Below are 15439 nucleotides of genomic sequence, written 5' to 3'. Positions count from 1 at the left end.
AAACACCTTTTACAAATGAACTGTAAAACCACGTCGTCTGCTGCACCAGGAGTAGTGAGTCAGGAGGATTAAGAGCCCACCATAGGGCGGCTAGGTAGGTCAGTCCAGCAAAATGTTACCACAGTCAAATGGGCACAACAACAGGGGGTATAGGTCAAGACAGATCTTTGGACAGGGGATGCACCACAGAGGTGTTCATGAGTGGGCCTGGAAAAGAGGTGGTAGAGAGGAAAGCCGGAGTTCAGAAGAAGAGGTGGTAGAGGAATTCAGAAAAAAAAGGACCATATGCGCGTGGAAATCATAACCCCAGACCTGGGCCACCGTTGCAGGAAGTGGATCTTCATATCTGGAAAGAGGAGACAGTAGTTCAGATGTTCCAGGGAGCCTCCATCACAATGCTGATCACAGGGCTCGTCTGAAAGGCACCAGTTGCCAGTTGTTCCCTGAAATGGTGTATCAGGTCCAGCATCTGCAACGTTGAAGCTGCTGCTGAGCCTGGACCAATGCTGATCAGGAAAGAGTGGTCCATGCCCCAGTTTTTGTTGCTGCGGTATCGAAGAATGTTAGGTGCAACAACCATGTCCAGTTTAGTTGATAAAGATGGGGATGCCATGTCAACCGGGCATCAAAGACAATTCCTAAAAAATCCACCACATTGATGCACTGGCCAACAACGTACAAATCAGGATGGGGATGGTCTGTACAGTGACGACAGAAGTGCATAACACAAGTCTTGGCAGCCGAAAAATGGAAGCCACAGGTGAGAGTCCATGACTGTGCTCAGTGTATTGGTTCCTGTAGTCTGTGTTCAGACAAACAAAAATAAATGCGCACAAACAAAAATAAATGCAAAAATCATCAGCATTCAAAGACGGGGTCTCTGCAGCTGCCACCAGACCACTGATAGCCACTAAAAAGAGAGGAACACTCAAAACAGAACCCTAAACAACCCCATTCACCAGCAGATGGGAGGTACTAAGGGAGGGGGAACCTGTACCTGAAAAGTGCAACATGAAATAAACTTACCAATAAAAATTGGGAGCAGGGTACGGAGGCCCCACTCATGTAGGTGGAAAGAATGTGGTGGCACCATGTGGCATCACTAGATTTATGCAGATTGAAGAAAGCTACAACAAGGTGCTGATGCTGGGCAAAAGTCATTCAGATAGCAGGCTCCATAAGGACTAAATTATCTGCGGCAGATCAGCCTCGGCAAAAACCACACTGGGTCGAAGTCAGAAGGTCCCAAAATTCCAGGACTGAATACAGCCTTCGAGTCACCATACAGTCAAGTAACTTGCAGGGTACATTGGTTAAACTAATCAGATGAAGCTGTCCATCTGAAGAGGTGGTTTACCCTATTTCAAAACTGAAACATTTTCTTACCATTGGATCTCCCTCACCACTCCAGAGAGTGTTGAAAGCATTTGGTTGTGCAACTGGTGCAGTCGAGGAACCCTGTGTTGGGACTGAGAGCAATGGTGCTGGCAAATTCCCACTTACTAAATGGGGTGTTATAAGGCTCCAGGTAGCAGGGAACAAAAGATAAAGGAAGTCGTTACAGATGGTACTTGAGAAGATGAAATTCGGGCAGATAGTGGACCGATGCTGAGGCCTGAGCAAAATGCTCAATGATTAAGAGTCTAGGCAAGTAGAGGTCGAGCCTCACAACACACAATGGGTACTGACATCTTGACAGAGTTGTTCTACAAGATATGAGAGAGCCTCAGAGCCTATCTCATCTTGTGGAGGTAAATACAGCGATCAAACAATGATCCTCTAACACACATAAATTTCAACTACAACTGCTTGCATGTCAGTACCCGGGGATGGGGGGGGGGGGGGGGGGCAGAATAGTAGTGTGATTTATTGACAAACACAGCATGTATGGAGAATGGGGAAAGCAATTGGGTGTGGGTTCTGGCCAGAAATGTGTTGACAGCGAAGACACTGTGACTTGGCGCATTTTTGTAATGCCAGTTTCCACTCATCCTTGATGTCCCTTTTGTAGTGTGTGATCCTCCTTTTCAGTCTTTTGAGCACTTACAAGTAGAAAGCTGCATCCACAGTGGTCCAGTAGATACTAATTCTTGGGGGACAATGGCTCTGACATCAAAGAAGACAATGAGCAGGATTTTGATCCTGGACTTGCTCATGCATACCTTCTAGGGACAGGGTGACATTGTTGTGTGCCACTCTGAACTCTGCCTTTTTGTCTCTGGGTCACAATAAAATAATAATAATAATAAAAACCATGACTCATGACCAGTTATAACAAAGTTTAAAAAAAATTCTTATCATTTTCACAAATTCCCACGAGTTCTTTACACTACAGCACTGGCATGTCCTTTTGTTTGTGGGTCAACACTTTTAGGAACAATCTGGCACACACCTTTTTTGTGCTGAAACCTTGAACTTACAATGTTATAAACAGTGGTTTTCACTGTGTTTATAGCTTCTACTACAAACTGAAGTCTCAACTGTAATTCATAATTTAATAAATCAGGAGAGTGATGGATTCCATTATGGAATACGTCACCAGCCTCCTATTGGCCCCTCTCAAATGGCTTGAGCCATCATAGAACTTGTCATCTGAACAAGCAGTCTCTCTTAAAGGCCTGCTGAATTAATGGGAGTGTCACCTCAATACTACAGTTGTTACTGAACTGTTGCACACATCCCTTCAGGGAAAAAAAAGTTTGGTTGACTTTTCCATTTAATTTGCTTCCACTTTGCATCACAGAAACCACTTGTTCATCTTTCTGCCTTATTAGTGGATGATATTGCTGAAGAATTCTGGCACATATGCTGCCTGTCTGCAATACAACTGATGAGACAACACAGGAGATATAGCTTCTGTTTTAGAATGAAACCCCTCACAAACAACATACTTTTTTAAATTGAAAATGAAGCAATTATTTCTATAGTCAATGATGTAATTCTTAGAATCCATGAACCAAAACAGTTATCTTTGACAGACCTGATGTAAGGTAGAGTAAATATGATGTGAAAAGAATGGTTAAAAAGTGTGAAGCTGTTGCTAAGAAAGGCAGCTCAACTAGAGAATGCTGGAGTGGCAAAACTACAATTCACCATGGAATCCAACCCACTGTGCAATGTGGTACATATTTCGTTCACTAAGATTTGCCAGTGATTAATTTCAAGTGGTGGTACATTACTAGGTCCACCACTACACCTCTGGATTACTAATAAAACAGAATCATCACACTGTTATCTCAGCAAGATTAAAATCTTCGTAATATGCAGGAAACTAAAATCAAGAAATAGTAGTACATAGCATTATAAGAAGTTTTAGGAGGACACTTACCGCAAAACAGATGCCATAACGAGTAAATGCTGTGGCACATATGTGGGATTCAACATTAACGGTGTGTCAGACCGCATACATGTCAAAAATGCTCTAAGTCGTCTCCTTTTGTCATCTATAGCAGACCTGAGAACATCACAGAAAATTTTATGAAATTAATTAACAACATTATTTTTGTTTTCTGTGAGGCTTAATCATCCTTATAGGCTAAGAGTAAGCATTTAATCTTAAGCACACAAATTCAACTTTTAATTTCGATGTTTGCACACAATTAGCTACAGAAAGAAATGAAGATCCCAGTTTAATGCCTTGTCGACATTGTCTCTTGATGTATGGAGTAGAAGCTCAGATTGGAGAACATTGAGCCAAAAAATCAGACACAGTCTTTCCATTACAACATCCCAGTATTATCCACAAGTGATATGGTGACACCACAGAAATATTAGATTTGGATTATTATATTGGCATCTCAACCCCTCTCCTCCCATGTGACAGTGGCTATGTAATTACTGCATTACCAGACTTAGTTAGTACTTAATCACAGTGGAAGCTCCAGGTTGGAACATCAACAATACAAGGAAAAGGATAGATTGCTACTCACGGTAAATATGACATGTTGCATTGCAGACCACCACAACGAAAAGACTGTTAAACATTTAGTTTTCGGTGAAAGCCTTCTTCAGAGAAGGACACACACACACACACACACACACACACACACACCACACACACACACACACACACACATTCATTTACACAAGCATGCACACATGACCACCATCTCTGGCAGCTCAGACCACAACACAATTTCCCTAGGCTTTGGCCAAAAGCTAAATGTGTAGCAGTCTTTTCCTTGTGTCTGTCTGCAATTCAGCAGGTCACTTTTACAGTAACAATATCCTTTTCCTTATATTGTTGTTACAGTTGTACCTAGGATTTAGAAACTGCAAACATTTTTATGATTCCAAACGTTTCTTTTTTGATGCGCCCACAGTACGCATCACGACGGTGAAGGGGAAAGTATATTTTTTTTCGAAGTTTCTACTGCACAATGACTTAATAACTCATTGCTATACATGATACGTCTTGTTTCAGCTATTGTGCCATTTTCAAATGATCCTACAATATTTGTTGGAAATTTAAACATGGAGCTCACCTTTGTATTTGCATCTACATCTGTCTGACAGGAAAGCTTACTTCAGTGACACACATGTTTATGATGAGTTTGCACTTGTGGTAAATCAATGGTAATAGCTACATTACAAAGATTGTATTACTATGTTTTCACATACTGTGCAAAGATATTTGTATGTTGAGCATTCTGCTGTTTTTAATTTATTTCCTGGTGTCATGAGGCACTGAAATGCATTCCTTTTCTTTTAGGAAGTTAATAATGTTTTCCATGTGTTGTTTGTTGGTTGGTTAGTTGGGGATTAATGGACTGAACAGTAAGGTCATTAGTCCCTTGATCCAGGGGTAGTTCATCCAGAATTAGTGAGGTCCGCAAACTACGTGCTCTGATGATGAAAGTATGTAGGGGCTGTACGAATGGGGCACTGAAGGCATTACTGATGCCAGAGCTGAGAAAGAATTTACAGAGAACTGTACGGATCAGGTCTGTACACAGCTCAGAGCAGATGAGGGGTCTCCCAGAGTGCATCCAATGGTGAGAAAAGCCCAATCCTACATTTGATACCCACCATTCTAATGAAGGGTGAAGACAGTTACAGAGCGAAGAATGTTTTCTAGTTAGCAGGGTCACATCACCAAAAGCAATAAGGCTAAAAATGTAATGGACATTAGCTGGGCTGTCAATAATAAAAACAAAAGGAGAGAAACAGGAAACAGACACGGGAGCTGGTGAGTGTCCCCGGGGCTCTGCATATGACGGGAGTTGCCCGATACGCAGTTGTCCCACACCTGCTCCAGTGTGGTCAAGGCATTAAACAGCACCCACTATTCAACAGAGTGCTACCTCTAAAATAGAGAATATGTTGCAGCAGAAAGAGAGACAAACCACATCTAAAAGCAATTAAAACAGAGTAAGAAAAGGGTGAAAGAGTGAGCTGGTCAAGGAGATAGGGTCGGGGGTCCCAGACCCAGCATGGAGCAGGAAACGCCTCAAACCCCGCATCATCCCGGTTGGGTGGTTTAAAAGAGCGGTGGAAGGGACCAAACTGCGAGGTCATCGGTCCCTTGTTCCCAGTACAATAATTACACAATGTAAAGAAGAACAGAAAGCAGACATACAGCACAATAACAAAAAGGAAGAACCAGAAGAACGACAGAAGGACAACCAACACCACTATGGACAAAAACAGGAAAAGAAAACCATAGAGAGAAGCAAGAAACAGTGAGAAGGGGTAAAAACGAGAGCAGATGACCGCTGCTGGCCGACCACAAGAATAAAAAGGAAAAGCCAGTCACTCTACGACACATTAAAACATCCACCCTAAAAGCATTATAACACAAAGGGACAAAGGACACACACTACAACTTATATAGGATGATAAAACCTACTGTCCCACCATCCTGCCCCTGCTACAATGGTAGCTTACAACCTTCTATCTGAAAATAAAAACCACTTTCAAGCAGAAAGCAGAGAAACAATTCAGCCGTTCATGAATCATCTGTCAATACAGGAAGCACATTCCAGGGAGGAGAGGTGGAGATCTTGGTAGAGGGCTCTGAGGGGCATTCCAAATGGTAATCCCACATGAGGGAGGGTATAAAGAGATAAGTGAAAATAAAAAAGAAGAAGAAGAATATGTTGGATGATGAGGGAATTGTTGAATGATAACTACATAGGAGACCAAGAGTTGGTACCACTGAAACTGAAGGGGTAAGATCCCCACCATTTCAGTAAGGCATCTGTCTACGGGACCAGTCTGGAAGGTGCCAGTAGCCAAATTAACTCCACGATGGTGGCCTGGATCTAACAATTTCAAAGTCAAAGACACCATTGAGCCATAAACCTGGCAACCACTGTTGAGTCAGTATGAGACCATGGCTTGGTAAATACAGAGAAGGGCTGCATTATCCGCACCCCAAGAGGTGTGGTCAAAGTAGCAGAAGCAGTCTGTTCGGCATCCACATACAAGTAGTCTTTAGTTAATGAATATGGGGCAGCCAAATCAGCTTTTTATCAAAACAAAGGCACAAAAAAATGGGACTGTGCAACAAATTCTAAGTGCTGGGTACCCAAGTAGAGTTCTGAATCAGGACAGATCATAGTAGGACGACAGAAATGCATGAGACACATTTTTGCAGGAGAGAATCTGAACACATGGGAAAGGGTCCACATAGATGACTACTGGATGATGCCTCGGATCTGGCGTTCAGTGAAGGCTACTGAGTGGGAGCCGTACCAAATGCAAACGTCACTGATATGCAATGCAGGGGTGACCACCAGCCCAACAGAGGTCACTAGCACTTTGATGGCAATGAGAAATAGTGCGACACTCAGGACAAAGCCCTGTGGGATGCCATTCTCTTGGACCCAAGAAGAACACAGTGAAGTATCAACTCAAACCTGGAACAACCAATAAGATAAAAAACTGCCAAATAAAAATCGGTACGGAGCTTTAAAAGTCTGTCCTGGAGTGTAAGTAATTTGTGATGGTGCCAAGCAGTGTCATACACGTTATGTAGGTCAAAAAAGGCTGTGACGAGGTGTCAGCATTTAGAGGAAGCCTGTCAGATTGATGTTTCCAACCAGACAGGGTGGTCAGTTGTGCATCATCTGTCCCGGAAACCACAAAAGGCCCAAGACTTGAGAACCCAGCATAATCTATGGGTAACAACCCTTTCAAGTAGTTTGCAGAGCACGTTGGTGAGGCTAATCAGTCAGTAGCTGTCGAGACATTTGGTTTTTGCCCTGCTTAAGGACTGGGATGGCGCTACTACCTCACCATTGCGAAAGGAAGACACCTTCCAGCCAAAAACAGTTGAAGACCCTGAGTAGATGTAGCTTTTGAGTAACATTCAGGTACTGGATGATCTGATTATTAACTAAATCAAGGTCTGGGGCCATATCATGAGACAATGCAAGAGCCTGAAGCAGTTCCCAGTCAGTGAAGGTTCATTATGATTCAGCTTAGCAGACAGTGAAACATACGGGGACACCTCAGCTTGTTTCTTACAGCAGAAAAGAAACCAGGAAAGAAGAGGACATTGGTGCTGTCCCAAAGTGAGTTGTAATCTTTAGCACAAACCGATGCACTGGTACAAAAAGCATCTTGAAGGACAAAACCTGGAACAGTTGTGGACTGTTGGCGGCCCAGAAGATTATGGAGCTTGGATCACATATGGAATGCAGAAGCATATGATCATAGGGAGGAGATGTAGTGCTCCCAGCATTCCTTCTTACTGCATTTAATTACATAGTGAGCCTTCGCACCAAGTCACTTGAAAGTGACAGGGTTGGTCTACGAAGGATGTCACTTGAAATGTTGCAGAGCTCTTCAGTGATTCTGAATAACTTTTGCAATGTCTTTGGTGCTTTACGGCACCAGCCAGCAGTGGATGGGAACAGTAGAAAGGGAAATAACAGTTCTGGTGGATGGGTGATGCATCTGAGACATCTTGCACAACCCTGTCAATGCAATCTGCCTGAGGGGGCGAAGGTAAAAGCTGGGTCATACAACTCCCAATTAGCTGTTCGAAACAACCAATGTGGTAGTCAGTCCATCTGGTGACGGTATGGAAGTGACAGGATCACTGGAAAATGGACTGGCTGACCAATGCAGTGAAGCCATGAGACCAGGGGAAGAGAGAGTCAGTGATAGCTGAAAAGGTGCAATGGCAGCACTGACATGGGTAGGAGTATCATCAGTGACGTGACATATGTCACAGTTGGTAAGAAGCTGGCCAAGTAGCAGGACAGTACCAGATGAAGTGGTACTCCCACACAGGGAGTGGTGCCACTGAAATCCCCAAGAAGCAGAAAGGGAAGGGAAGTTGTTGAATTATGGTAGTCAACTCGAGGTAAGTAAGTGGCCTGCCCAGAACTATGTAGATATTGCAAATGGTGATTTCTGAGGTTGTTTGCACTCACACCACTATTGCTTCCAACACGGTACAATGGTAATCCACTCACAGGCCACATTAATGAACACTGGCTCAGAATCTGAAGGTGTAAGGGGATTTGGTGCCTCCATGATTAGCAGAGTATCCTTTTCCAGTTTCTCCTCTTCTTCCTCCTCCACTGCAGCCTTCGGTGGCCGGAATTCTTGTGAGAGCCTATTCGTGACAAGCATGGGTACGCATTAAGAACTGGCAGCCTAGGGACCCACAGGTAGCGGTTTCTCCAACTCCTGACTGGTATCAGGGAGAAGCGTCCCCAAGACAGAGCCCTGTCACTGGTAGATGCCGGAGGAGGAAGCTGCTCCTCTGTCCAGATGTAGGAAGACAATGCCACAGGAGCACAGTGGGAGAACTGGCTCTGAAAAAATTCTGGTAGTGGGAGTAAGGGCTGTGACTTTCGCATAACTGAATGTCATATCGACAGGATGTAGGCATTCATATTTCTTATGTTCCTCAGTATATGACAGCCGGTCAATAAATTTATATTCCTGTATTTTCATTGCTTTCTTGAAAATTGGGCATACTGGTGGAGGATGGTGCTCCATGGAACTGACACACAAAGTTGGGCGATCACAAGGATTGCCTACATAGAATGATCATCCACAGTTTCCACATTTTGGGTTCACCACGCAGTGGGATGACGTACGACCAAAGTGCAAGCACTGAAATCACTACGAGGACGGTGGGACATAAGGTTCAAATCACATATGTATACCGTGACTAATTTCTGCGGGAGGACATTGCCTTCCAAGGCTAAGATAAAGGTGCCTGTATCAATTCTATTATCCTTGGGACCTTCTTGGATGCATCAGACAAAATGTACATCTGACTGCTCAAGGTTAGCCCATAGTTCCTCATCTATTTGGAGTATAACGTCTTAGTGGAAGATTATTCCTTGGACAATATTCAAAGCATCATGTGGGGAAATGGTCATTGGTATGTCACCCAGACATTCGAATGCCCGAAGAGCTGTAGAGACTGCTGTAGTACAAGCAATGCTGGGCTCCTGCATACTCTACCACACCTGTTCTCACACATCAGCTGTGTCCAGTGGGTTGCTGACCCTCCGCCCAAAGGCACTCCCCTTCCAGACACTTTATATGCCTTCCCAGTATATTGTGTATTTGGATTTGGGGCTAATATGAATATTATGCTTACAGGCTTAACGCTAGCAGGCACCACCAGGAACTAACACCATTGCTCACAGGCAGTGCATGCAGCAGCAACAATGGTAGCACTGCAATTGGGAACTAGCTCGCACTAGCAGGTCACCTGGTCATTGAGAGCCCCCCAGATGTTACTCCACCATGGAAGCCGTGGCACAACCTGTAGCAACCACTTGCAGTCACAGCTATGCTCCACGCCACTTGCACTAGCTGCCTACAGAGTCCCAATGTTGGAGCTCCTACCAAGTCTGCACCATACCGCATCGCTCTGCTATACCACACAGCAGGTACCATACACTTCGCAGAAGACCCCGTGCTACAGTGTAAGGCGCCAGGGCGATTACCAAATCAACATTTATTTGGACTATGTTGTACCTACATCTGATGATGATTGATTATTTCTGTTATTATTGTCATGTGGGAGACTTTACTTTCTGTGGTTATGCTACAATAAATGTACATTTAAGGCTATCTGTGTGATCATCATTATTTGTCTTCCTGTCCACAGCCATCATACTGGGTTGCACCTGAGATTGGGGTATCTCACACCATTTGGATTTCGCTCTTGTTCACACTTTCAATGTGCAATGCTACGCTGGGCTAGAACACTGCTATTGCTTTGGTATCATCTATGACTGCCACTTCCGTATTATTGTATTCTATACAGTCCTGTGTTTGGCTCCATAAACAAGTAACAGTGCACCAGCAGAGGCTTTAATATTAACAGTGACCTACTGCATATTTTTCCTAACGACTCAACTTTTCCAAATTTATCTTCAGTAAGCTCCACAAAAAATAATGGCTTTATTGTAGTAAACATATTCCCATCAGTTCGAGTACATAATAAGTAATGAATAAATTGTTTTGCTCCTAGAAGTCTGGCTTGTCCCCTTTCCAATGGGGTCGACAGGTAGGAAAAACAGTAGGGTTGTAACTGTCTGCATTGACATTTCAATTCCTGTCGGAAGAGACAGCCGGATCAGGAAAGCTATTGTTCTGTGTAACTTAATATGTTTCACATGCAAATTGCCTGCCACGATGCCACTCATTCCGATCAAGGGCTCTGCCCATGGGCGTCACCCAGCTGGCACGACGGCGACTGCTAGAAGTCCTGATGCCCCAGGAAGACTGGTGTCTATACCTGGCCATTTGTGGGGAGCTAGCAGCTCAGGCAGCATCAGTGTGATCCCTGTGTTGTCAGGTGTCTCAACCAAAAGGTACAAAGTGACCCCACCACATCAGATTGGCTACCACATCAGCTTTGGATGCAAATAAGAGCTTACGCAAGTATTGTACGCAGATGATCTTTTAACACTGCGTGCAGTAGGTGCTATTTAAGGTGTTCTTCCCCAGTCCATCCACACTACAGACTGCCCCCATGAGACAGTGATCAGATGGTCAGATAATAAAGACTGCAGCACGGAAAAGGAAAGAGTAGCTGCTTGCCATGCACATACTCACAAAACAATCATGAGCCGTCTGATGGGCCAAATATTGTTTGTGATTTAGTTCCACCTGTTTTATCTAAAGAGTGCTAACTTGAATTGAAAAAATTGTCTTCTAATGTTTTAATATCAACTATTGTGCCAGCACTGCAACTGCCCACCGCTAGTTCATCTGTTTGTAAATTTTGTTCTCAGATTCGAAATAATTTCCTGATAGGGTGAGTTCAACTAACTATTATTTAATATGCCTTGGCAGCAGATATCTTCCTATGGAGTATCAGATGTTTCTTTATTATCTCTATTGTTTCTGTCACTGGTATACTGGTGAAGGGGTTGGTTGTGTTGAATGATACAAACTTTCCTCTTTGTGGGATCTTTCTATTTGTTATAGTGTGAGCCAATATACTAGAGTTTCTACTGTGTAATTTTTTAGTGTAAGTACATAATTTGGTTACCACTGCATTTAGTTTCTTACTTAAAATATAGGTTGGGATATCACTGTAATTAATTACACACAATTTTGGAATGGATTCTTTGTGACTTTTGGGCTGTGCTTATAAATATGTATTTCGGGTGTTTACAACAGTCCATGATTGCTTGTCTCAAACTGAGATGATAACTTTAAAATTTTTTATTGTTTGCTTGACCTTTGCACTGAATCTATTAGATGGGTTACGACATATCATTGTATTATTGTTATTTTTAAAGATGTCCAGTACTTTTTCTACGTAATTTTTATGTTTTGTAATTACCACAAAAATTACCTTTATTGGACTTTACTAATATCATGTTGTGTGTTCTCAGCTTATTTTCATATTTTTAAGAACATTTTGTTCATTGTGTGTATTTCTACTGAAGCATTTTAAGTTTTGTATTTCTCTTGCTACGAGTTTTGCTATTTTTGTTGTAATCTCATTCTGTTCTTGTATTGGTAATTTTGCCATGTCTATTGCAACCTTAGTTGTAGCTATTGAGTGTGTTATGGCTGTGCTATATAGGTGGGGTTCTGTATTGCAGCTATGACTTTTGCTGAATAGTTTCATTTAAACATCTGTAAATTGGATATTATTGAGATTCCTTTACAATAAAATCCACTAATAAACACTTGCCTTTCTCTCCATCCACACAAAGCACGTCATCCTGGCAACAGTAGTATATCGTCCAAGTAACTGTTTTTCAGATTATATGGAGCTGCAGGTTTCTGATGCAGACTTACTGACTAACTTTGAGGTCGTATAGTATAAACAAGGAATACTAAACCTGTTGTTGTCGTCCTATGACAAATACTTCTGCTAGTTGACTGCAATGTAGCAGAGGAAAGTCTTGGCAAACGATGTCTATTATGTTTCTAAAAACAACAACAACAACTCGCTGCAGAGAACAGCTAGCACACTCACTTGTTCAGGGAAGCCATAGAAAGATGACAACAGTTTCAACAAGAGGGAAGAAAGCACCAAAGCATCATAATAAACGGATCATGGATTCCTGTGCCGCAGCAAGCAACTAACGCAGGTAGTAAAGGGAGAACCACAGTAGTAATGACCCGAGAAAACCCCTCAGCTGTCGGCATGACAGGTTAATCTCTGGCTATGGGTTTGACTCCAATCTGCCTCCTGCAACGAAGACTGAATCTTTGATAGTGCCAGCCACTTGTGCTGGTGAAAGGTTAGGAAAATCATTAAAAAAATTTTGGCTGAGGATCCCAGAGCAGAAGCCAATACACAATATGTTGCAATTATTGAAGTCTATCAACAAGTGAATGAAGAAATAGCTCAGTATATGTGAGTAAGTTTGTTAAGTAGCCCACACAAGTCCATTAACACAGCAAGCAGAGCTCTGAAGATTCCACAACATATTGTTCAGAACATTTTACAAAACAATTAAGCTGAAATTTTACCATACACAGTTGCTGTAAGCTCTGGTGCACAACGACAAGGTGAGGGGCTTCAAGTTTTCAAAATGAATGCAAATGCATTTGGAGGAGGACTATTTTCATGAGAATTTTGTTTTTGGGGATGAAGCAAAATATTTTGTTACTAGCACTGAGGACACACACACACACACACACACACACACACACACACACACACACACACACACACAGAGAGAGAGAGAGAGAGAGAGAGAGAGAGAGAGAATCTGAGCACACAAAATATCTGTAGAATATTTGCAAATCACTAAAAGTCTAAGAGTAAAATGTGTTACATTGCATCATGTTCTAACTCTTCATTGAAAAAACTTACACAACTGAAATGTTGTCCCTTGCAATGTAGTCTCCTCCCTGTTCCCTGCAATGCTCCATGCAAATTTTCCACTGTTGGAAGCAGTGCTGCAAGTCTTTTTATGTTATGCCATTGAGGAGGCTCATCGCTTTTTTCTTCACTGCATCCATGGACTCAAATCTCATTTCTCTGAGTGTAGACTTCCATTTTGGGAAGAGAAAGACATCACATTGTGCTACGTCAGTTGAATATGGTGGATGTTCCATTACTGGAATTTTGTTTTTCACCAAAAACCTCTTCACAAATATTGTATTATGTACTGGCACATTGTCCTGATAAAGAATCCACGAGTGATTCTTCCACAGATCTGTCTCCTTCGTCACACACATTCATGAAGGGTTTTCATAACAGTTACATAATAAGCTTGATTGACATTCTGACCTTCAGACACACAATCAATGTAGATAACCCCTCAGATATCGAATAAAACAATCATCATTGCTTTGAATTTTGATTTGCTCATATTTGCTTTCTTCTTGCTAGGGGATTGAGGGCTCTTACAATGCATGGATTGTCACTTAATCTCTGTACTGTACTGAAATATCCATGTTTCATCACATGTAATTACGTTGCTGAGATAATCAGGGTTATTTTCAATGTTCTCAAGAGTGCCAGCACAGCAGTCCACTCGATGTTGCTTTTGCTCATTTGTGTGTATTCTTGGCACCCCTTTAGCACAAACCATTGTCATGCCCAGATCATCGTGCAAAATCTGTCTAAAGGTTTCCTTACTGATGCAAGCAAATTCTCAAATAGTTCAAATGTTCAGGCAGCAGTCTTCGCAAACAATTATCCTGACCTCCTCCACATTCTCTTCAGTTTTCAAAGTGGAAGGACAGCCCGATTCCGGATTGTCTTCAATGTCTTCCCTACCATCCTTGAACCTCGTAACCCACTTGAAAACTTGGGTACAAGATAGACACTCATCACCATAAACTTGTTGCAACAAACTGTAGATTTCTGTGGTGAGTTTTGCAAGTTTTGTGAGGTATTTGACGTTAACAGCTTGTTCCATTTTACAGCATAGATTAATTCCGATGGACCACAGACAACAAACCATTTCTAAGAAGGTTCACAGCCCCAAGTTTATTCCCTCACTCTTCTTTTTGTCATCAGCAAAGCCTAAAATGCACACTACAACCAGTCTGGTTTCTTTATTGCTACATCTCGTACACTTTGCAAAACCACTGTGAAGCGGATGGCATACGGTACCTCCCATTTTATCATAGGGCTTCTACCCGTTCCATTTGTGTATGGAGTATGGGAAGAATAACTGCTTAAATATATCTACGTGCACAGTATTTAATCTAACTTTGTCTTTACGGTCCTTACAGAAGTGATATATAGAGGTTATAGTATATCCCTAGATTACTCCAATATCACTAGTTCTTGAAACTTTTTAAATACACTGTCATGGAATAGTTTGTGTCAATCTTCAAGTGTCTGCCAGTTCAAGTTTTCCAACAACTTTGTGACACTCTGCCCTGGATCAAACAAACCTGTGACTATATGTCATTTTGGGAATACTGCGGACGCGCGCACCCACATATATATATGCCACCAGTCTATATACGGCATTAGAAGTGGAAGTTTATAAGGTGCGGCCCTCCACTAACCTCTGTGTCTATAATGTGGCCCCCGAGCCAAAACAATTGCCCACCCCTGGCTTAATGCATGGCTTTCAGATGCTATGTGAGAAAAGCACATAGTTGGGTTTTGCATGACCTATATTTCTGTGATCCATGCTGGATGGGATGGAGGTGATCTCATTCTGTTCAAAAGTCTTCATTACATTTGAGCTCAGACTACATTCTAAGATACTACAATGGGCAGATATAGATACTGAATAGTAGTTTTGGGGATCACTCCTGCTACTTTCTTCTTGTCTTGTGTTGTGTTGTGTTTTCTTCAAACTACAAGGCACAGATTTTTGTTTGAGAATAGTCTTATAGGTATTCCATTTGGTCCTGGAATTTGGCCAATTTTACCGACACTCCTATGGCTCCACACAGGGTGCTGGTGACACACAACGCCAGTGCTGCAATTAGAGGCAGGTGGACTAGGTTGTGATGGGGATTGTGTTGGGTGGAGAGGGACTGCAGTGGATGGCTAGTGGCTTGGAGGGAGGCGGCC

General features: G+C 42.5%; 1 protein-coding gene across 2 annotated transcripts in view; it reads right to left on the bottom strand.

The window, feature by feature from the left end:
* LOC126248241 (constitutive coactivator of PPAR-gamma-like protein 1 homolog) overlaps positions 1-15439 on the bottom strand; it is a 240238-nt gene that overhangs the window by 43650 nt on the left and 181149 nt on the right. For both annotated transcript variants that reach the window (XM_049949081.1, XM_049949080.1), the window contains exon 14: positions 3329-3454. In XM_049949081.1, the coding sequence (XP_049805038.1) occupies positions 3329-3454 (126 nt within the window). The remainder of the gene's footprint in view (positions 1-3328; positions 3455-15439) is intronic.

The sequence above is a fragment of the Schistocerca nitens genome, chromosome 3, assembly GCF_023898315.1.
Source record: "Schistocerca nitens isolate TAMUIC-IGC-003100 chromosome 3, iqSchNite1.1, whole genome shotgun sequence".
In the NCBI taxonomy this organism is placed as follows: domain Eukaryota; kingdom Metazoa; phylum Arthropoda; class Insecta; order Orthoptera; family Acrididae; genus Schistocerca; species Schistocerca nitens.
Note: the sequence above shows the minus strand (reverse complement) of the source record. Positions and strands in the feature narration are given on the sequence as shown.